Raw genomic sequence first — 25,008 nt, 5'->3', positions numbered from 1 at the left:
TTATTTCCATTGTTAAACCCTTTTATATCATGTTTTTTAATTTTAATTTTAACTTTTATTATCTTTTTACCCTCATCTTTTTTTTTATCTATTTATTTTTATATTTTTATAAAAAGTGTCGATTTTTTATCCGACACTTTGTAAAAGACCCGTGTCTAAAAAACAAGTCAAGACACTCCTTTGACCGTGTCGGAGTGTCGGTAAATATTTGGATCGGAGTGTCAGACACTCCGACACCTTGTCGGACACGACACTGACACCCGTGTCTGAGCAACATAGGTTCAAGAAGATAATCCACTACTCACGCTACTTGTGTTTGATAGTGTGTAGGGGAGGGAGGGAGAGAGAGAGAAGGTAGTTGTCGAAATCCCAAATTACAAAGTCAGTTGAGCTACATGATATGGGTTTAAAGCCTCAAACAAAGAAACCAAAAAGGATTAGGAAACAGAGAATGTGACTGCCCAAATAAGCCCATATTTTCCTAAGAAAGGAAAGCATTTTGACTGAATTCAAGGTTATATAAAGCCTCACACATGCCACTCAACTTCTACAGAAAAAAAATATATATATCTTCCTTCCATTACTTAAATGGAAAAAACATCCATTCCCCCACAAGAAAATATTTTTTGCTCCACTATTCCTTTTTAAGCAGTCAACTGAAAACACTTTGGTATTAAAAAATTAATTAATTCAAAAAGAAAAAACATACAAGACTTGCACAAGGAGCCACAAAGGAAATAAGAAACATAAAGTGAATCACTAGATAGGAAGTACCTGATACGTATAGAGTTTGACATATATTAAAGGCATCTTCTGGTGCATTCTGTTGTATCCCCTTGCAATGCGATTGACAGTCTCAGGCACATATTCTAGAACAAGATTAAGGTATAGTTCTTCCTTATCTGTGGTTGAAAAGAAACAATGCTTTAGAGCTACAATATTCGGATGATCCAACATTTGCATGATCTGTAACTCTCTGTTTTTGTAGCGTTTGTCCTGTAACACCTTCTTGATGGCTACGATCTCCCCAGTCTCCCTACATTTTGCCTGTATACAGGAATCATTTTTACGAGACAGAAGCCAATACATCCCAAGAAATATAGACAAACATAACAAAAACATGGATACACATACCTGGAACACAACACCAAAGGAACCGGTGCCAACCACGTGCTCTGCAATATAATTGATGGTCTATCCAAGAAAATCAGATAACCTTGGTGAGATCACAATGATCATCTCTCTGAACCTACAACCTTAATTTATGCATATAATTCATCCAACCTGCCTAGGCTGACCATTTCGTCCGCCAATAGTTGTCCTGATAACATGTCCTGCTTCGGCACCAACGCCATCTATTACATCTGGTTCACTATCCTGCTGAAATGATCAAATTATGTTATTTTAACAGTCACTTGTGATGTGGCAAAAAGGAGTAAGCCAGCGTGGCCCAACTCGGATACGCCACGTGTCCCGTCAAAATAAAGAAAGAGGCTTGTTGACTTTACAATTGGCAAGAAGGGGTGTTCTCTTCACCTTAAATAAATAAGTTTCAGTCCAATAATAAGTCCAGATAAGTTACAATCAGGTTTAATAAGTTCAAAAAATTTATAATTAGAGCTAATAAGTTCAATAAATTTACAATCGGGTCTAATAAGTTCAATAAGTTTTGTTATCATCAGGTCTAATAAGTTCAATAAGTTTTGTTATCATCAATTCTAATAAGTTCAATACGTTAGTTTTATTGTTATTGCTATTGTTATTGTTCCAATCAGGTCCAATAAGATCCTATCATTTCCGATCAGGTTTGATAAGTTCTGATAAGTTCCGATAAGTTAAGAAAACGCACCCTAAAACTGGATCGCACAAAGGATTAGGGAGAACATATCTCCTCCATCCACATGTCAATGGTGTACAATGCATATCTCCAAAATGCCCCAAATAAGCCCATATAGTCGTTATCAAAATGACGGCTCAAGGTGACATGACACTTTCCTATCACCAATGATTAGCCAATCAGATGTCTCCCTTGTCTTTGGGGCTTCCTCCTAAAACCTAGTACCGTAAATACTCCAAATCCAATGAGAGGAGGACAGACTCATTACATTCTCACCTACTTTCCTATTTTCTCTCCCTTTCCTCTACTTTCTCTCTATAAAACATCGAAGGGAATGTTCTGAAGATTATTCTTGTTTAGAAGGTTGAACCAAAGATCGACCCTCCTTGAACCAGATAACTCCACATCAGTAGGAAAAAAACCCCACAAAATTTGGCGGCAGTGTCTACGAGAGGTATGAAACAAGGCAATCAAGCCACAAGAGAGCAACCTCCTCGCGAAAGGGACAATCCTGAGCACCCAGCAGAATTCACTAGGCAGCAGTGAATGCCGATGACGAATACTGCTCACGAGAGGTATGAAACAAGGCAATCAAGCCACAAGAGAGCAACCTCCTCGCGAAAGGGACAATCCTGAGCACCCAGCAGAATTCACTAGGCAGCAGTGAATGCCGATGACGAATACTGCTCACAATACGGCTGTAGGCACCGCTCGTCCACCACCGGACCCAAAAGTGCTAAATGAAGAAGACCCATGTGGGACACAACCTCCACCTTCACCTGGAGGACACCTAGACCCAAACGCTAAAACAGTGTTGGATGAAAACGGAGAACCTGGATCGTCCTGTCTCGGACATTACGGAAAACTCTAGGGTGATTCCAAGAACAAATGAGTCGTACATTTCAAAAGGAGATAAGGAGAAATACGTTGATATTTAATGTAAGCGGCGATCGAAGGCCACATCAATCATGAGCTATGGAGGCCGGAGGTGCCATTAAGACACGATGAAGATGAGGCGGTAAGGCCACGGCAAGGAGACTAACCTGTAGCCAGAGGACACCACAACATCTCCGTCTACCTCGCAAAAAAATGAACCCTCGTCAAGAGTCGGAGTCGTCAAGGAGAAACTGCCATGAGAGAGGCAAACAACCAGAGAGGAACATCATCAAAGGGAGAAAATAGACGGAGCATGAGCCGAGTGGGATTGTGTGGTAGTTCCACCACCTTCCAAAATCCAAACCCTAGATCATCCCTTAGGCAATATCACCCACACTCATTACAGTTAAGTTGGACCCTCCTCTTGCCAAAGACAGGTGGCGTTCCGTGATCTCATATGTCACATACGGCAAGGTGTAGCCAACATGATGCTCGGCCACTCCACACCGTTCCGTGAAGCTATCATGAATGCCACCAAGGAGGCCAAGATCAAGTCAGCACAATATACGCCTATGATGGAACGACCGACCCCGGCATGCATCTACTTGCCTACAATCACCATATATACGTCCAAGGAAGAAATAAGACTACTTGGAGCAAGTATTTTCAAGCCATGTTGAAAGGGGTCGCGTCATATGGTTCGAAAGGTTGCCCACAGGAACCATAAGCTCAATTGCTGAAATTTTTAGTTTATAGATCAGACAACATTGAATTTTGTGATGTACGTATGACGCACCTTTCCCTGGAGGTAATAATTATGATTTTTTGGAAGAATTTGGTACGCTGGGAGATGTTAGTTAGGAGTTTGGTGGAGCAATACATGAGAGTAATGTAGAGAAATTTTGTACGTCAGGAGATGTAGAAGATAATGTGGAATTTAGGGAGCGCAAGGTGCGATGTTGCCTCCGACGGTGCAACCGATTGATGCACACCGACCAGGGCTAGTAGGGAACCACATTAATTTCTAGCTCGTACCTCCTATGGAACAACTATTGATTGTGGAAATGGTTGGTGAAGAAAATTCGGGGTAAGGTTTATGTTGTGGGAACTTTTGTTGGTGCTGACGTATCACCTCTTCCACGGAGGTATCAAGTATGCGCTGGCACGATCTTCTTACAACCTGCAAAACAAGAATATTCCTTCCGATGCCTAAGTAAATATTTGATAGAGAGAGTAAATCGTTCTAGAGAGAAGGCAGAGCAAAATAAATAAGGTAGGTGAGAATGAATTGATTGTCCCTTCTCCTTGGGATCTGGACTATTTATAAGGATAGGGTTTTGGGATTTGTTCCCAAACCCTAACTGCCTGATTGGCTAGCTTCCGAGAGGAGGACATGTGTCCCCATCATGCATTTGGATAGAGGGCTTAGTGAGCCTCTTGAGATTGGGCCTTTGGTAATTGGGCCTTTTAGTCTTCATCTGATTATTGTTCATTCATATTTGGAACATCGGACAAATAGACGTAGAGGGTATCACGTGTCGCTTTGTAATTGGTCCAGGGTGGCCTAATATTTTTAGCCACATCATTTGCCCCTCAAGAAGAGTGCTATGTACCGTTTAGAGCATTTTTTTAACTTGTGTTGATGTAGCTGAGTACCACGTGTTGGCATCTGCTGGTTTCAGTTTCTCTTCATAAACCGAGGCAGGGATTCATTTTCTCTTCCATTTTTGTTCCGACAACTTCTTAGAGTTCAAGAGAGAGAATGGAGTTTCTTTTGTTCTTACCCAAGATTGAGGTGTTCTTCATTGCCTCCGCTCTTCCTTTGCATTTTGTTTTTAGAGAACAAGATCTCGGCAGTTGCCTTGCCTTTTCAATCGTCACAAGTACACTTCGGTTGTCATTTCTTTGTTTTTACTTTATATGTTAATTCTTATACATTCTCATTATCAAACTTTGGGGAGATGTGATACTATGGTCGTGCTCCTCAACTATTGTATTGGCCGAGGTCGTCGCTGCTTTTCTTCCTTTTTAAGTCAAACGCTTTGTTCCTAATGGAGGAAGCCATGGCTCGAATTAACCAGACGGCCAATGTGGGTGCTTGGGAGGCAACCCGGGAGAGGCGTGTTCCTTTTTCAAACCCTCCTCATGTGGTGAGGAGAGGGGCTAACCCTTTACGGCATTATGAGGGGGGAGGAGCCAGAGCGGTCCATCGTCCAAGGAGACATAAGAGTGTGACACGCCGTCCTCCAGTCCCAAGGGAGGACATTGAGGATGACTCGTCCAGTTCCTCAGACAGTGGGGAAGCGAGGCAAGGCAGCCACCCCCCATGGTTTCTAGGAAAGAGGACTTTGATCTTTTTCCGTCTGATATTTTTCCTAGTAGGAAGTGGCTCCGATATCTAGCAGAGAGCAGGGGCGTGATTTTGCACGATTTTCTTTTTGCCTTGTGGCTTCAGTTTCAAGTGTCCTAACAATACTGTAAATCGCCTATCTCCGGGTGAAGTCGTTGTTTATACGGCCGCTTTTAGACTTGATTAGGTTTCCCTTACATCCTTTCATACTGGACGTTTTGGAGGGTTATGATATTGGCCTAGCCCAACTAACTCTCGTAACTCCTGGGAAACATTTTTGGCATTATAGCCAAGTGCGCGTTAAGTGATGTCATCCCTTCTTTCTCGTCTTTTGTTAGACTAATGGACATCGCGCCTTCCTCTCGTTCACCACAAGGATGGTTTACTCTTTACAGCCAGAAAGGCTTCAAAACAGAAGTAGGGAAGTCGTCCAGCTGGGTGTGGTGGAGGACTAAATGGTCTATTATTCATATGGAGGACGTCGTGCTCTGCAGACGTCTTAACCGATGGAATTTAGGCCGCGCTTTATTTCCACCAATGAGAATCTTCCTCGGCTTTCTTCAAGGGAGTGGAGACTTGTACAACCTTTATTTCAAGCGGAGATGTATATAATGTCTTCCAACCGTCATGCGTGGGTGCAAATAGTTGGCTTCCTCACGTAGTTCAGTTTACAAATAGAGTATTTCTCGCGGCCGTTGGCCTGTGTCCATATACGCCTAGAGGTAGTTTAGTCTGGAATTTTAATCTAATGTTTGAAATTTCTCTTCTTTTTTTTCTCATTGTTCTCCTTAGGTTGTGCAGAGCGAGCCATGAGTCGTTTGCCTCCAGAAGACAAGGGGAAGATCGAGTTACCTGAGTGGCTGACTCGGGTGTATGCTGACGAGGTTCTTCGGGCCGTAGAGGCCAAGAAGAGAGAGACCTCAAAGAAAAGTGACGAGACTGCCCCGGCGACCTTCCCAAGGTATGCCAAATGTTCCAGGTGTAAGTATATTTCATTTTATGAACTTGGACAGAATTAATTTGTCTCTATTGGTAGGGATCAGCGACGTCTGCGTCTGTTAAGCGGTCGGAATTCTTCCCTGGCGCCTCCTCAAGCTAAGCGGCCTTTTTTCAAGAAGAAAGGGGGTTCAGCTAATGTTGGGGTAACCAATGCCCCTCCAGCCACTCCACCCGTCGTTGTGGGCCTAGGAAAGTCCTAGCCCGAAAAAGGGGATTCGTCTGCTACCAAGGCGGCTGGTGGTACTAGTCCCGCCGGGGTGGAAAGAGAGGCATCTAAGGCGAGCAGCGTGGATGTCAAGGAGACGTAGGCCGAAGTGACAGTGGATGCTAAATTGGCTGCTGATGTCGCCACCGAGGAGACAACTGGGAAGGGTGTTCTACAGAGGAGGAAGGTCCTCACCCTGATGGGGACAAGGCGGTGCCCGGTCCCCATCTACCCCTCAGGCGACGAACCCTGGTGAGAAATCCTTGCCAAGATGGGCAAGGCGTCTTTCATGTAGTTAGTGATCGTATATGGTTAGTGATCATTTGCTAATATTAGCTTGCATGTTTGTACATAGGGCTTCGATCCCCAACGGATGAGGAAGCCGAGATTGCAGAATAACCGCCTTCTGACGGTTTCTGGCGGTTTCAGCTCAGAGGAAAAGGATAAAATCCTTTCCTCGGTATGCGCCTCAATCCCCAAACAATATTTGGAGTCTCTTCCTGGGATAGAAGACGTCTACTTCGGGCCATGCAATCCTCGTATTGGACATGAGTTCCCAAGTATTCTTTTGAATTTTTCACTTTTTGTACTTCATACTAATAGTTTTGTCTATGTAGTTACCTTTGCCTAGAAGGCCCGAGGGTGGAATTTTAGCTGACAGTAAGGTTGCTGCTGAATACCGTGGTTGAGGGTTCAAGTCCCTCCTTCCGCTCCGGCCTCCGTTTGCGTGGGTTTTGGAAAGTTTTGATCCTTCATTTTAAAGGTTTTCTACATCATCGTCTTTCGGAGCGCCATGCTCGGATGCATGGTGTCATTTTTGAAAAGACTACCCGAAAGCTTCGCTTTAGAGTTAAGTCTCTCAAAAAATGAGAAAAAGTCGAAAATCACCGATTGGGTTGGTCCGACCAAGAAAGACGCAGCCAAGAGGGTCCAAGATTGCTTCGTCGCGAAGCTTTCGGGTAGTCTTTTCACTAAAGGTTCGCTTACCGAGGAATAGAAAGGACCTGGGGCCTCTGCGAGTTTGGTTGGGGAAAAATAGATTTTCCAATTGTTCATTCCTGGGAAGCGGAAGAAGCCCTTGCGATTCTACTTTCCAAAAACTTCGCTCCGATCGCTTAACAGGATAGCGGAGGCTCGGCGGTACCGTGTTAACATGCACCATGAGTTGCTTGAGCAAAAGTATCGGATAGAGAACCATGAGAAGTAAAGGCTGAAGAAATTCGTGTTGATATGCAAGTGATCGACTCACAGGCATCCGCTCTTCGGCTGGCTGAGACCAATGGCAAGGAATACGAGGATAAGCTCAAGGAGCATGAGGAGAAGTTGGTTACTCTAAGATCTGGGTATGCGGACGTCTCCAACCGAGTTGCCAATCTTGCAAAGAAGGTGAAAGTCCTTGAAAAGAAAGGCCAAGAGATCCAGGATGAGGTGGGCATTAATCGACGAGAGGCGGCCAGCTCTTTTAAGCTTGGTGAAGAGGTCGTGATGGAAGGTTCCCGGCGAACTTGGGACCAAGAGATGGAAGGTAAAGACTTCCAGTGGTTCCAGGCTCGAATCTCACATCGGATGGTCGTCCTGGCAGCCAACACCTTGGCGTGGAACTTCCTGAGTTCCACTCTGATGGAGATGAGGAGGAAGAAGTAAATTCTCCTGCCGAGCAGGACGTCCGAGATGGTAGCACAGCCGCCCCCCTTTTTAATTTGTGTTTCGTTGGTTTTTTGTGCCCTGAGAGCATGTATTAACATTAGTGCCTTCTGAGCACCCGTCATTTGGCTTTTCTGCGCGGCGGGCGCATGTAAGAATATTGGTGCCTTCTGAGGCCTATTTATTTATTTTCGTTCATGTTTTCGGGATATGTCTTTATTATGATGGGTAACTGGATTTGTTTAAGTGGCCTTCTGGAGGCTCTTTAGGACGCCTTACCCTCTTAAGGTGAGGGTTTTTACTCAGGTTAGTATGAGTAAAAACCTATTAGGCCGAGTTTGGAAGGTAACCCCTGTGTTTTAGGTGATCAGTCTAATAGGGGCGCTAATCTAGGCTACTCCTCAGGCCGTCAATCAATTAGTCTTTTCTGACGTCAGTTAGTGAATAGGCGTCAATAGTTATTGACGTCCTTTGTAATTCAGTGATTAGTAAAATGTTTAAATCGAGCTTAAATTGATGATGAGAATATTTAGTACAAATATTAGCCGTTTTGTTTGGCTCTTAGTAATATTTTGGCCGTTTAGCCGGTGCTTACAAAGTCTTGGCCGTTTAGTGGGCGCTTTACAAATATTGGCCGTTTTAGTTGGCTCTTACATATATTGGTCGTTTAGTTGGCGCTTACGTAACAGTCTATAAGGAATGGTTTAAATAACAGTCTGGTGCCTGTTACTGGTCACCATGAATGGTCCATATAGCATTAGGTGGGTGACTACCACAGCCTTTATCTTGTTCTAAGGTAGGACGTCCCAAGAGGACGTTGTATGCCGTAAGGTCCTTCACAATCAAGAAGTTCACATTCATTTTTCTACCGTCATTGCGGCCTCCTTTCCTCACAGATAATGATATGACACCTACTGGGTGTATGATACTTACTCCGAAACCAATGATAGGATAATGGATCTTTTCGATGGTTTTTGGATCGTGAGCTAGACGGTTAAACATTCAACACTCATAATGTCGGACGAGCTTCCAGTATCGACAAGTATACGCCTTACCCTCATATTAGAGATCTTGATTTCTATAACCAGTGGGTCATCATGTGGGGTAGATATCCGTCCACCATCGGACTCGCTGATTTCGATTCTTGTGAAAGGGTCCATTGGTGATTTTCCTGAGATCATTACTTGTCTTCATGGTGTAAAAACTAGCCCGAGTTAACTCGTATCGCCCGAGTTAACTAGGTTTTGGAGGCTGGCGATACGAGATATGCCGAGTTGTAAAGGTGTTTTTAAAAACGGCGAGATTTAGGCCGGTACAACCGATCCGAACCAATTTTGTCCGCATTAAACGTTATTAGCCTCACAGCTACTCAGTTTCAGCCGAATTCCCCATGTTTTCGACAAAAAGAAAAGGAAAAGGGAAAGAAATGGAGAAAATCTACTGGAATGGAGTACAAAACTCCATTGTAAGATCTAAAACAAGAGAGGAGAGAGAAGGTGGACAAAGGAATCAATACCTAGTATTTAAAAAGCATAACCATCACCAATTTCAATGACACATAAGCAATACTATTTTGATGACACGTGTCTCAATCTTATTAATCGTTCTATTTACTTTTTGTTATAAGAAAGTAATGGTCATTCATTATTCTACTTTATTATCATTAGTTATTACGTAGTATACTACTAATCTTCGTCTATAGTACACGGAAATTTAGAATATAGTACATTGATAATTGATTTGTATGAGAAAGTGAAATATAATACATGGAAAAAAGAATATAGTACATGGAGAAGTTGTGTTGGGTTTTCAGTGCATTTTTAATTAATATAGTACATGGGAAAGTGGAAAACTTAATGACCAGAAATAGAAACATGATTATAATTTTGGGACGCTTAAAATAGAATCAGGACTACAAAAACGGGACGGAGGGATTACCCAAAATTAGGATCGATACTCAACTTGATTATGCCTAAACTACCGTCCCCTACTTTATCTTCCCCACCTTCCCATTAACTCTCCAAGCTTAATTATTTTCAATGTCAATTTAATTCAATCCCCAAATCTTCTCCCCTTCTCCTGTAGCATTAATTCAAAATTTAACCTCACTAATAGACTTTTTGACTTATCCGTTTTTAAACGGTAGGAAATTATAGGGTGCTTTAATTCAACATTTATATTGTTTATTTTCATGCATACAATTCAAGCTGTAATACCACCTCCCCCCCCCCCCCCCTCTATTTCTCTCTAAGCACGTTGTTCTTGATTTTTCTTAAGCACGTTGGAAGTATGTTGTTTATTTTTCTTGCTTAATTAGTTGCAATTCATTTTGCAGAGAAGGATAATCTTATAATGTATGGTTTCCATGCAAATGATTAAAGGTGGGTAAATCGTTATCGACATTTTGAGACTTTTAGGTGGGTTTAATTTGTATATTTTTATTGTTAGGGGAATTGACAATTAATTTTGGTTCTCCTATAGGAAAAAGTTTTGTCAGTATAGTTCAATAGTTAGATTTTGTTAAGTCTTTCCCTTAATTGGATAACATGAGTATAGTCGTAAACTGTAACAGTTGCAAATTTGTTTGGTCTTTGTACAAATGATATGTTATTAGTGGTAATAAGTGATTTAAAGTGGATCTATTTTTTCAGGGAAGATGAACATGAGCAGAAAAATGTAATAATTAAAAAGACAAGACTTCATATGTTAAAGTTTTAATTATTGTCATTTGGTTTAAACACCTTCTAACACCTACTTAAGAACAACATAATTTCTAAATTTCATTACCCGGCCAATATATAACCAGCACGTTCGTCGAACGGGCCAAAAACTAGTTCATTACGCAACAACCGCGACACGGTCCGCGACTAACGCATCATTTCCGTTACCGAAACTCCGCGACCGTGACCGATACCGCATTTTTTATCTATGCTTGTCCTAGCCTCCTGGCAGTCTCTTTGTCCTCGCATGGTGGGTCCTCCAGAGGCCGGTCCTCCAGATATGACGGCCACGAATCCTCCATCAATTTGGTTTCCTTCCCCAGATAGTCTCTTTTTGTAATGACTTTTCCCTGTTCCATGAGTGCTCTTCTGTAAATCATTCTTCAGAAGACCCTTGGCTGCCAAGCCGTCCAAGGCCCTTTTCAGGCTCCTCCAGTCCTTGGTGTCATGACCTATGTCTTCACGGAATTGGCAGCATAACTTTGAGTCTCGACTTTCAGCGGGGACTTCATCGAGAATGGATGATCTAAGTCGAACCTGGTCCCTACATCTACAAGGATTGTACGAAGGTTTGTATTGTATTCAAAAAATTCTTTCTCTTGTGGGCGTCCCTCTTTTGTCCTGCAGACGCGGGATCCTGCTCCTTTGATATTGCCCAAGTACCGTTAGTTCTTGTGGTCTTTCGATCTGTCTTTTTTTTTCTTTCCAAAGGATTCCGCCGCTTCTCCTTCCTTGCCGTCTTTAGATACGCTACATATTTCCGTTGCATGCATGAATTCTTCAACTTCGTCCAGTACTTCAACCATTGTGCGTACACTTTTTTTTACCAAGTCAAACTTGAATGACCCCTTCTTCAAACCCCTGATGAAATTGTCGAAAGAGACTCCACATGGCAAGTCAGGAATGCGGCCTAGATGCATACTCGTTTTACATAGCTCCTCAGTGACTCGTCCTTTCCTTGCTGAATGCGGCCTAGATGCATACTCATCTTCCTTTCCTCTTTGTAAGCCACGAACCTTGTGGATAACAGGACTTCTAGCTCGATAAATGAGGCAATAGAGCCTGCAGGTAGCCTTTCGAACCATTTGGACGCTACACCTTTTAGTGTGGCTGAAAAGTACTTGCACCACGTAGCTTCGTTGGTCCCTTGTACATACATATGGTGACGGTATGCGACCAAATGCATATCAGGATCGGCGGTACCGTCATAAGCCTCTATGGTAGGAGTCTTCATTTTGGTTCCTTTGGGGTATTCATTATGGCTTCAAAAAGGGGTACTCATGTGTCTCAATGTCAGGTTGTTCAACCCCTGCTGGATGTGATAGGTGGGCTCTCGACGGCTGGAGTCGATCCGGTGTCTGATAGTTCGGACTCGGCCTAATAGTGATCCTGTCGTCCTATTGGCGGACGCTGGACAGCTTAAGGGACTATTCGGGAAGCTGGTCGTGCCACCTGCTCGCGTCGAGCAAGGAGAGTCTGACTATCAAGCTCTAAAGCTTGCCGCTCTGCAATGGGATTAACACATCTGTTGGTTGTCGGCCGAGAATTTTCCTCAGTCCTCCAAACGTTTGATCTAAGCGGCATCATGTTTATCCGATTAAAGCCAAGGCTAAATTGTCCTCTTGGGACCGGGGTCCCTCAGTATTGGTATTGTATATTAGCATGTTTCTCTAGAATATTGCTCATTTGTTGTTGAAAAGTTTGGTTCATCTATTGTGGAAACCCAGCTAAGATCTCTCGTAATGTCCCTACTAAAACTGGAAGGTCCAGGTTTTCATCCAGCACAACATCCCTAACACTAGGACTGAGGTGTCCTTCATTGACTACTTCGACTTAATGGACGCGATGTCGAGTGCTCCCGGCATTGGCAACTCGATTGGCTTCTTCTATGTGACGATGGTTTTGCGAGGGGCTCCTCTCGTGCTGACGCCTTTCTCTTGAGTTATTCTCATGTACCTCACCTTCAAATAGTAAGTCTGCCATGATACTGTACCTCCCCACACACGGCGCCAAATGTTGTGGGAACTTTGGTGTTGATGTGTCACCTGAGGTATCAGGTATGCGCTGACACGATCTTCTTACAACCTGCAAGACAAGAATATTACCGTAGGAATATTTCCTCCGATGCCTAAGTAAGTATTTGATAGAGAGAAAATCGTTCTAGAAAGAAGGCAAAGCAAAACAAATAAGGTAGGTGAAAATGAATTGATTTCCCCTTCTCCTTAGGATCTGGACTATTTATAAGGCTAGGGTTTCGGGATTTATTCCCAAACCCTAATTGCCTGAATGGCTAGTTTCCGAGAGGAGGACATGTGTCCCCATCATGCATTTGGATAGAGGGATTAGTGAGCCTCTTGAGATTGGGCCTTTGGTGATTGGGCCTTTTAGTCTTCATCCGATTATTGTTCATTCATATTTGGAACATCGGACAAGTAGGCGTAGAGAGTACCACGTATCGCTTTGTAATTGGTTCAGGGTGGCCTAGTATTTTTAGCCACATCAGTTTACATGATAAATTTCCCTATGTGAAGCTGCGTGATTATGTCACTCATACAATATCACAAAATAGTTCATCTCCCAGAGTTCATTTGCGCCTGTCATTTCCTCAAGTAATCATTTACATATAGTATTTTGTGTTGACACATAGTACCGAAATAATTTATTGAAGCGATAAAAGAAGCATGAAGCTATGTAAAAAGAAATTAATGCTCTTGAAAAGAATGGTACATGGACCATGGGGTATCTTTCTCCGAGGAAGAAAGCTCTTGGTAGTCGGTTTACATAATAAAGTTTCATGCAAAAGATAAAATTGATCGTTTAAAGACTCGAATGGTAGTTTTTGGCAATCAACGGGAAGAAGGTATTAATTATAATGAAAGGTTTGCGATATTTGCAAAAATGGTTACAATTTGGGCTTTCTTAGACATTGCAGCATGTAAGAATTAGGAGTTGCATCAAATGGATATTCACAATGTCTTCCTCTATGGTGATTTGGAGGAAGAAGTGTATGTGAAATTTCCTCCAAATTTTCATAATTCAAATCCTAATATCGCAACAAGTATGCCAACTCATCACCACCCCCATCCCGCCTTGCCGGAGATGATTGTCGGTGCCATGATTATCGAAAAAAATCACTTCCTTGAGTTCGGATTTGGATTCTTAGCGTAAGCACCATACTTAAAATAAAAAAGAAAGTGAATTTACTCCTAATTAACATATCCAGGGTTAATTGAAACAAGATCAAAATTTCTTTAAAGCAGGGTCAGCCACACGTGTCCTAACGTCCTAACCAACCAGCCATTTATCCCCACCGGCATACCCGGATCCGTGTCGCGTCGAGTCGACACGGGTATGAGCCCAAAAGAGGCTTGTCGAAGTAACACAAGTCACTTGTGAACTTAAATGGTTCAAAGGTATGCTCCTTAGTTTTTGTATTGACATAAAAAAAACATGTGCTTCATGAATGCGTTAAGCATATTGAAGTAGATTGTTACTTTGTCCGTGATGCGGTTCAGGAAGGTCTCATTCAACCTTCGTATTCAACCTTCATATGTTCATATTAAAGTTCAATTGGCAGATATCTTTACAAAGGCGTTGGGCACTAAATAGTTTCAGTTTCTCCTTGGCAAGTTAGGGCGTTTACATGCTCCAACTTGAGGGGAGTAAAGAGATTATTTGTTATATTTTAGTGGAATACCTTATGTTAAGCGTTGAATAGTGTTTAGAAATCTAGAATTTATTTCCTAGCCTAATTCTTTTAGTGTCGCGTGTTGGCAGGAGCTTTATTGTTCAAGGCTTCTCCTTCCCTCTTTGTATAAGTACTGTATTTGTCCCCTTCAATAATACGGAGTAACCAATTATTTGTATGCAATATTTATACATACAAATTCAGTATTTCTATTCGTACTCCAAAAACAAAGATGAAAAAATTACTTGTAAGAACATGTAGAGAAAAAGAAAACTAAAGCTTACCCTATCATCAGCGCGGTCCGCTCGGTCTCCGAGTCTTAATTCAAGCATCTCTTTCCCTAACCAATCCAAAGAACTAGATGAACCATTCTGACCACTGTAAGCCATTGAACTACCTGGTCCTACATCTCCTATATTTGCAGAGGACATTTCAGCAACTTCTTAATCCAAATATCACAAATGTTCACCCAATTGCCCATGATTTCGCTCCATCTAGCCTTGCATCCAAATACGACCTCAAATTCTTCACAGTCCCAATAAAAAATCAAAATTGAAAACTTTTAAATTGAAAAAGTTTGCGAATGCAAGATTAAAAAATACCAAATCCAATTGCGGAAAAACAACTAGAATCAAAGACCTCGGCTTAATTTGATTTACATTTTAAAATTGCAATTAAAAATACCTAATTAGCGCGATCATAAAAAAAGAAAGATGGGAAGAAAATTCACAAATAAGTTGAAGCAGATCGTTACCAATTAAACTGTTATGAATGATCCTGAAGGTGATCTTGACGAACAACACAAGACGATAGCAAATCCTTGTGATGGAGAATTGGAGACTGTCACTCTTTCTTTCTCCCTTCTTTTCTCTTTTTTTTTTCTCGTCCAAATAATGTTAAAGACAAACTGACCTTCTTTTTAGTTTGGATTTCTTGTCATTAATTAATCCTCCATTCCTTAATATTCACACCGCTTTTTTTTTCGGGTCGTCCCTTAATACTTGCACCGCTTCTATAAATGTAAATTTTTTTCCTATAATATATTACTAATTTTTAGTCTGTGCGATGCATGATTTATATTAAATTTAAGTTAAAATAAAACTCCTATACCAACTGCTATATTTTATATATTACGTAGTAAATTAGATTAGTTTTTAATTTTAAATTAAATTTCATTTTAGATTTATTTTTTAGTTATTAGAGTATTTGATTTTGCATGAAATTATATATGCAAAATATTAATAATTTATCAATAAAAATATCTACGTGACACTCGACTTTTTTAATTCAAAAATAATTTTGAAATCTTACTTTTCATTGGCCGAAACCATTAGATTTTCTACCTGGCGCTCTAATATAATATTAATGTTTGATTTTAGATTAAATTTTATTTTAGATTAGTGTTTGATTTTGGATGATTTTTATTTTAGATTTATTTTTTTAATTATTAGAGTGTTTGATTTTGGCTGGAGTTGTATATTTAATAATTAAATAATTAAAATATGTATGTGGCACATAATTAATTATCTACGTGGCACTCGAATATTTTAATTCAAAATTAAATTAGAAATCTTACTTTTCATTGGCCGAAACCATTAGTAATCCTATGTGGCGCTCTAATTCAGCAAATAAGCATCTATATATATGCAAATGGCTGGAGTTGTATATATATATATATAAATATATATATATATATATATATATATATATATATATATATATATATATATATATATATATATATATATATATATATATATATATTTATATATATATATATCCACTCCCAAAAAAAAATCATTTAAAAATTCACACCCTCACTACTCCTTACACATTTCCTACTAACTATATAAAAAAATATCCACTATCAACTATCATCCATTAAATTAATAAGTCAATATTCAAGTGTCTTAAATTCCGCACCGGTCAAACTGGTACGAATATTAAGGGACGGAGGGAGTAATTAATTAATTCTAATTATAATGATCATATCTCTATAGCTATACTTCAAAAATCGACCTGGAAAAAGCAGGATCTTGAACAAGATCTTGTGACCGGAATAACTCGATAAGTAATAGGGAAAAACACGACTGATTAAAAATTATTATTGTTATATTAAAAAATGATATTATAAGGAACTTTAAGCATAATAAACACGTTGTTGTTACTATGTTTGAGTATTTGATATGAATTATACGCTTTTTTGTTGTTGAATTTGAATAAATATAAATTTGTGTATGAAGATTTGTTAATTAATGCGCTTATTTTGTACTCCGTATATTTATTACCCAAATTAATGAAAATATAATACGCGTTTTAAAATCTCTCAACCAGTTGGGTTGGCCCGAACCCGACAGTTTTGGGTATTGAATACCCCAAATTTTTGGCTGCATAGGTATGCATGCAATTTTGCATGCATATGAGCTAACAAGCCTACAACTGTTTCGTTTTACCATTTTCAGCCTTCCTTTTTTAGTGCATTATTATGTTTCTCTCTTTGTTTTTATTTTTAATTTTTTTTAAAAAAAAAAATTATTTTACTTTTGATCACGCTTGTTTTACAAAAACTAACATCTCATTATTTGAGTAAGCTGCAAACACACATAAAGAACACACATATGGACATTTAAAGTAATTTAATGATCATTCATGTTAAGAAAATGAACATGACTTTTATTTTCTATTTGCTTCCTCTATTTAGAGGTTGTTGCCTCTTTTCTCTTTCTATGCTTCTAATTTTTATACTTCTTTCCTTTCGGCTTCCACTTTTTTCGCAACAACAGTCTCTTTTCTCTTTCTTCTTCTTCGTTATTTGCAGATTTTTTTTTTTTGGTTGCCTTTGCCTTCAATTCTTTCTTAATTCTTGCAGCCTCTCTTAATACCATATCTTTCATTTCTAAATCATCTTTTTTTTCTTTTGTTGTCGCATTCTTATTAACCTTTTTATTCCTGCAAGAAAATCATAATGTTTTTAGTTGAACATTATTTTGTATAAGTTGAACATAAGACTTGAGAAACTCAACATCACACATGAGTGTTCTTATTTATGAACATATCATAGTTTAACAAATTAATAAGTTGAATTTTTAAGTTGAACATTAGACTTGAGAAACTGAACATCACACAAAAGTGTTCTTATTTCTGAATATTTTTTATAAATTGAACATCATATTTTATAAATTGAACATGATAAATTATAAATTGAACATGACAATATTTAGACAACGCCACTTTTGATCTTTTAGTAAAGAATAATGAACATCTTCTTATTACGGTTGCTGCTTGCATTTTAGTTGTACATGATTCTGTACATAATTCTTTATAAATTGAACATGAGACTTGAGAAACTGAACATCACACAAAAGTGTTCTTATTTGTGAACATCATCTTTTATAAATTGAACATCATATTTTATAAGTTGGAACATGATGAATTATAAACTGAATATGACAATATTTAGACGATGACTCTTCTTATGTGGTCCTCGTTCTTAATATTATCCAAACATATATTTATCAATTATTTATTTAATTAAATGGCTAAGATTTCATGCTTTTGAAAGCTACAAGTCATCATACCACGTGACATCGTTCATTGGTTTTGATTTTTTATGTTTCCATTCAGCTTCGTGTCTTGACATATGTTTATACACAATTCATTCTTCGCATCACACATTTCTCTATTTCTCTATTTCACATCTTTTGATTTTTAATAGTGATTTTAATTAAAGTAAATTTTGCAAATAAATTAAATCAATCAATCAACAATGTAATCCCCCGTAATTTTGTACATTTTGTTTATATATTTTAACGTATATTAATATATTTAAATATAACTTACGGATTTTAGAAATGAATATGTAATTAAAATATAATTATTTTATTTCATTCTGAATACTTTTAATGATTTATGAAATCAAAATGTATTTTTGAATTTTACGTTAAAACGAATTAGAATTTCGAAATCACGTTCTATTGAAATTAGAAAGCAAATCCTATTCAATTTTGGATTCATCAACCTAAATCCTACTCCTAGCCCAATTAGGGAAAGCCCAAACCAATAAACCCCATACAATACTCCCTCCCCCTTTTCCTAATTCACGTGAAACCAAAGATCTCAAATCCCTCCTCTTGTTTCAGCATTCACGTAAAGGAACTCCTGCTTCTCTCCTCTCCCTTGTCAGCCGTCGCACCACGCCCACTGTCGGACCACCACCTGCACCGACGACCACCGTCGACCCTCGTGGTAACTCCTTCGTTCCTCCTTCATATTGTTCTTTGTTTATTTTTCGGTTCTTGCAAACCCCTTACTCGTGTGTCTGTTCGAACCAGCCCACCGTGAGCCCGCCGCCGTCGATACTCCGCCGCCGCCAGCACAGCCCTGACCACCGTCCCGGTAGTCACTCTTTCTTCCTCCTGTTTCTTTTATTTTCGTTCTTTTTCATTACTTGTCCTCCTCCTTTTCGTGGCTGACTTCTGTTCATCCGCGCAGCCACCACCACCGCGTGCCGCCACCGCACGCAACCCCTTTGCTCAGCCTCGCCGCGAACCACCGCCTGTCCGCCGGCTAGCTCTCCTCTCTCCTCCTTAATTCTTGATTATTTCTTAAACCCTAAGTAACTAATTATTTTAATTAAAGTTTGTTAATTTAAATGATGTTCTTGAATTAAATTTATAATTTTTATTGTTAAATATGATTTTCAGATTTGGGTGTTGTTATTATAAATCAATTATTTTCAGTTTTGATTAATTAAAAATTAAGTTAGGGCTTAATCATGCTTTGTTAATTCGAATTATGCTTTCTTGAATTAAAGTTATGGTTTTTGTGATTTAAATTATGAATTTAAGATTATACGAATTATATAATTAAGTTATTAATTTTCAGATTATCAAATTACTTTGAAATATTAATTTTGATTGTTTAAAGTATGAAATTCAAGGTTTTTATGATTATTAATCATGGTAGGTCGAGTATGGATTATTGAATTTGTTGTTTTGAGATACTAGGAACGTAGATTGACCTTGGTGAAGCTTTTAAATGAATTTATATTGCTGAAAATTTAAAGTACGATGTTTGCAAAAAAAATTCAACGAATTTCAATAACTAGTTCAATAAATATGATGTTAGGAAATCAAATGTTTAAGTTTTGATATTGGGGAAAGTTCTAAATATGTTTAGGATGCATTTAGAATGCTTTGTTATGGTTGCCAATGATTAGAAATTGATTGGGATTACTTGTTGGTTGTTTTAGGCGGAGAATTCTCTTTAGGCGACTTTTGAAAGTGTTAAAGTGGCCTATCACTTTGTTTACACAAGGTACGTATATACCTGTGTGCTTGGAATGTGTGCTAATTGTTGAAACCATGTTGAACTTGTTGTTGAACTTGGTTATGTTGAAATTGCATGTTTAATACTGTTGGACGGACATATTGAACTTATATTGCATTATGAGAATTGTAACATGTTAGTATGGATGATTGATACAAACATGTTGGTTGGGAACACTAGATTATTCTATATGTTGGTTTGAATCGATTGATTATTGTTCCCTTTCTAGCTTTTCACTACTTTATGAGGGCGGTGGACCTTGTTTAGTAAGTTGAAACTTTATACCCATATACAGGGTTGATCATGGTTAAAGGAAAGGTTGGGTAAATTGGAATGAGTCTTGATTGATGCCTTTATGATCACGTACTTAATTCCAAGATAAAAACAGTTGTGAACGAATGTGGATTATATGCCTTATGTGATTGTTGAGTCATAACAGAGTCTCAATTTGTAAATCATGTAAAGTGAAACTGAGTAGCAATAGCTTTAGACTGTGCACGTCTAAAGTGACGGACAAACAGGAGTTGGGGTTCATGGTGGTAGCCCATGGCCTTTATCTCGGACCGGATTGATCACCGTGTCCTATTTTTATTCAAATGTTCCTCGATATCGCAGGTCTCTGAGGTTACGGAGTCGCGCCCGTACCTCGTCTTCCTTAGTGAAGGCTGTCGGACGGTCAACTCGGTCCATTGTCTATTTCAACTAAAATAATATTATTGCTAAAAGTCTAGCCTAGTCTAGTCTGGTCAAGTATGGTCGTCAAACTATCATGTTTTGTCTGCCTTTGTTTGTGTTCATTAGTATCATGTTAGGGTTGTTCGTTTAATAGAATCATGTTAGGATTATTATTGATTTAGTATGTAGTACTCAGCTTTGCTGATTACGTGCTTTTGCTTGAGCATGTTGATCATGGCTATGCCTTATTGATCCTGTGATGACCCAATCTTTGGTGAGCAGTCTCTAAGGATCAACAAGCATTGTCCATCTGCAGGTTTGAAGATGTTGCATCATTGGGATCGGGAATAGAGAGATTGTATTTAGTTTTGATTGCTAAGTTGACTTGGGTTTGTTTAATTGGACTTTAAACTTGTCGTACTATTTATATTTCCTTATTTTCGTTGGTTGATTTTTGGGACTAAACCTGTAATCGATTATTTATAAACCTAAAGTTAGTTTTATGTTTTCCGCTGCAAAATTCTCAATAAGCCGTTACGTTTTCACACGGGCAATAATGCCTTGATAATTCTCTACGTTTTATATTAAAAGGTTATTTTAGAAAAGAGAGAATTGTCGGGGTGTTACAAACAGAGTGAAGGAGCAGAGAATACTTGAGCAGAGATCTCTTCCACATCATCTTCTTACCAATAGCAGGGCATTCGAGCTCACCTGCTTTGACTCCTCGTCAACCTCCGGCATCCTCCTCCCAATAAACCGCTTCACCGAAAATGAACCTTCGAAACCATAATAGAGACGTAGATCTGAAAATACTGCTAAGAGATCGAAACTCCGAGAAGCATCGCCATCCTAAGAAAAAAAATTACAAAAACCACAAATTAATTTTAGCAAAAACTCAAAAATATTGCAATTGCATTTTCGAGAAAGAAAGGATAGAGAAAGAGAGAGATACAGATAAGGAGGAGGAGGAGCTGCGAGTGCGGCCATGGTGAAGGAGGAGAGAAGGTCGAGGAGTGAGAAAGGAGAGGACGAAGAAGCAGAGGTGGTGGTTGAAGGAAATAATGCCCTTGGTCCAATTTTGCATTTAATGCATTTAATGCTAAGTCTAATAAATGCGGTTCAGTATTTATTAACAAGCTAATAATTCAGTGAGATTAAGTGATCTGAATGTCTGGCTAGAGGCCGCTTCAGTTCGAGTGGAATTAATAATATTAATCCACATCTTACTCTTGACTAAACCCTTAGGGTCACACATATAGTACGTAAACGGATCAAGTATTTAAGTGAATATAATATTCATTAAGTACTCTATTATGGTCCTTCAGAAATGATGGATCTTGGTTCCAGTGGGAGCTAAAATCATCACAAGGCAAATAAAGGGTATTGCCGGAAATGAAGATATTGCCGGAAACGGAAATATGGTTCATGACGGAAATATAAAGATTATCCAAGTCGAAGATATTTCCGAAAACGGAAATATGGATCGAATCGGAAAATATTATCGGAAATAGAAAATTTATTGCCGGAATCGGAAATATTGCAGGAAACGGAAAATATAACCGAAATCGGAAATATTGTCGGAATCCGAAATATTAACGGAAACGTAAATATAGTTCGAATCGAAAATAAATTTCGGAATCGGAAAACGAATCGGAAGTACGACGAGAGACAAGTTCGCAAGCAAGCCGACCCATCGCTCGACAAGCAAAGGCACAAGGCCCGGCGCCAACGCCGAGCACGAGGCCCAGCGACAGCGCTAGGCCAAGCGCCTAGCAATGGCTACTAGCCATTGTGCGATGGGCCTGCAGCACGCAAGGCCTTGGGCCGAGCTCAACGCGCGCGCCAGCGTAGCCTGCGTTGCCAAGCCTTGTGTTTCTTAGGCCCTAAGAAATCGGTTTTCTCGTTTCTACTAAGATTACACATTTGGGATAAATCTGAAACACTTAGTCTTTAATTAATCCTACAATTCTAATGCTATTAATAGGATTAGTTAATTCAATCCTAGTAGAATTCTAAGTCCCTATTTCCACCCTATAAATACGTGGTTCATAATCACAATTTACAATCAAGTATTATAATTACGATTTCCTATCAAAAGTATTGTGAGTTTCCCGAGTGCACATAAAACCTTATAGAATATTCTAGTCGGTTGAATCTAAGGCGGATCCGGACGTGATGTGGACTATCTATGTAACACCCTAATAATTCCTTGCTTTTTATAAAACATTTTCCAACTTAAAACACAGGAATTACCAAGATATTACCGCCACCGTGATAACGGCTAAGGCTATTTACCAGAATTATGCAGCGGAATTAACTAACTTTCAAACATATTAAATAAATAGTTAATGGTCATTAAAACAAGTTGGAATCGTTGAGACCCAAACTAAAACAAACCGTTTGAAATCCATTAACTGAAAATAGTAGTATTAGTCATGACTATAAATAGAAATAGAGTTTATAAATTATGGAAGCATAAAACTCTCAACTCGAATCCCATGATAACTTCTCCCGCAAGTTATCTCTACAAACCTGCTTTATTGAAAATCTACTCCCCAACAACGTAAATGCAATTGATGGATCATCATAGGGTCATTAAGGCGAAGGCCATGACCAGAAGACATGAAGCACGAAGTCAGCAAAAGCTGAGTACGAACAAGATAGAATAACATTCTATCCTAACATGCTTCACTCGACAAAATAGATAAACCACATGCATAAGCCATAAAATAAACAAGTAAACATGGAGACAAGACTCGTCACGAGACACGACTCTTGACTCACAGTTTAATAAAAAGTAGCTTCGAACGGGTAAAGTAAAGTATCCTCAAAAGGAAAGAAAAGGGTGATGGGAGCCAACCATACACCAAGATAAGTCGGGCTACTACCGACAGTCGGGCCATACCGACAGGAATTCCAATGCACAACGACATAAAAGAGAATGAAACAACGTCTTGTATCATTCTAGGATCGGAGTACAAGTTTTCCGGCAAGACTCCCCCATTGTTCATACTCAAGGTATATACGTTCCAAGAGTTTTGAAGCTCTTTGGGTTACACTTTACGTTAATTAGTATATTATGTTCAAAGCGACTCAAGACACAACATACAAACAATTGAACAATTAAACAATTCAACAATGACTCTTTAATATTTTACTTCTTTAGGACTTGTGATCAAACAAGACTCAAGTGAAATTACTCCCATTGTTCCTTCTCAAAAACACTGTTTGAGATAACCCGACATTGCCTATTAACAAGCGGGGTGTGCCCTTAGCACGAATTGTCCTTAATTCAATTCACATAGACTCCCTAACATATTCTACCCCTTTGGTAGAATATATATTGCTCACTGGCAATATTCGACTGGCTCAATAATTATGCTAGACATCCTGTACTATAGCATAATCATAATAACAACTTGCATGCGCAATACTCATACATGCAAACCAGCTTGAATAACGTGCTTGACATAATTCAACAATTATAAAAGTCCATAACATGATAGTTCAATAGAATCTATAAAGCATAATTCAATTCATAACATGCTCGTTCACATAGATTCAACAATAATAATAACATGCTTGTTCTCAATATTAAACATGAATTCATAACAACATAATCATTCCCTATCATCAAACATGAATTCATAGCATATAAGTTCACATGATTCGCATTCAATACACTTCACAAAGTCCTCAAGGGATGGGTGGTCACCCTAGTCTTGTACGTACCTGGAATACCTAAGTACGGGGGCCACTGTGCGAATCACGACTCACTAGAAATCAACTCCTATAAAACAAAATACGAGAACTAAATTATTATCCATGTTTACTAAATTTCCAGCAACTATTTAAGAAACTAAAACTCTTAGTTTAATTAGAAGTCAATCATTAATTGGTAATTTAATAGTCTCAAATAGTCAACTCAAGTCCTAGCATAAAAACATTGACTTTTTCGCTTTAAGACCCTTAAAAACCAACTTTTTAAAGCTTATAACCAATCTGAAAATTTAGGTTGATTCCCATAATTTAAATTGTCATTAAATTATGTGAATCAATCGCTCAATCGATTTGAAACCGAAACCCTAACAATGGTTTAATCCGAAAACATGTTTTGACTTCAAAAATCAACACTTTATAAACTTATTAAATCTGAAAATCATAATTTAAATCATCAAAACCAATCTCTTTAATTAAAACACAATACTAACCCAATAGGGTGTTCATAACCGTTTTAATTAATCCAAACAATCCAATAATTAAATTTAATCACAATACTTAAATCAATTTAAAACTGAAAATTAATATTTTTGAAAACAAAATTTGATCTTTCCAATTGGCAACACACACACACACAATAATTATTCGTGTTGTGTGCGTGTACGTCGCACGAACAATGCAACAACAACACACGCAACACGCACCGCAAGCAGCCGTGGCGCGCGCGCAAGGGGCGAGAGGGGTGACGAGGGCGCTGGGCACAACAAGGCACACACACGCAGCACAACGTGCGCGCAAGGGCAGACGAGAGGTGCTGGGCACAGGCGGGACACAGCGCGCGCACACACAGCACTACTGTTGTGCTGCGACGCGACGCGGGACGAGGGCAAGCAAGGGACGAGCACGCGAGTGCGCACAACAAGCAGCAACAGCAGCGGCCTCGTGCACGAGTGCTGGGCGCTGCGG

The 25,008-nt window shown here is 39.1% G+C and overlaps 1 protein-coding gene across 5 annotated transcripts in view; it reads right to left on the bottom strand.

Annotated features, from left to right (window-relative positions):
- The window catches only part of LOC110797331 (shaggy-related protein kinase kappa), a 32,479-nt gene extending 17,246 nt beyond the window's left edge, over window positions 1-15,233 (bottom strand). Inside the window, exons 1-5 of one of the 5 annotated variants that reach the window (XM_022002431.2) lie at window positions 15,074-15,233; window positions 14,604-14,844; window positions 1,285-1,380; window positions 1,135-1,194; window positions 775-1,047 (exon numbers count right to left, since the gene is read on the bottom strand). In XM_022002431.2, the coding sequence (XP_021858123.2) occupies window positions 775-1,047; window positions 1,135-1,194; window positions 1,285-1,380; window positions 14,604-14,750 (576 nt within the window). In that variant the 5' untranslated portion in view covers window positions 14,751-14,844; window positions 15,074-15,233. The remainder of the gene's footprint in view (window positions 1-774; window positions 1,048-1,134; window positions 1,195-1,284; window positions 1,381-14,603; window positions 14,845-15,073) is intronic. The other 4 variants (XM_022002434.2, XM_022002433.2, XM_022002432.2 and 1 more) reach the window with 4 other exon arrangements.
- Window positions 15,234-25,008: the final 9,775 nt, after the last annotated feature.

Source organism: Spinacia oleracea, chromosome 3 (genome assembly GCF_020520425.1).
Source record: "Spinacia oleracea cultivar Varoflay chromosome 3, BTI_SOV_V1, whole genome shotgun sequence".
Classification (NCBI taxonomy): Eukaryota; Viridiplantae; Streptophyta; class Magnoliopsida; order Caryophyllales; family Amaranthaceae; genus Spinacia; species Spinacia oleracea.
This window is presented reverse-complemented; position numbering and strand designations above follow the sequence as displayed.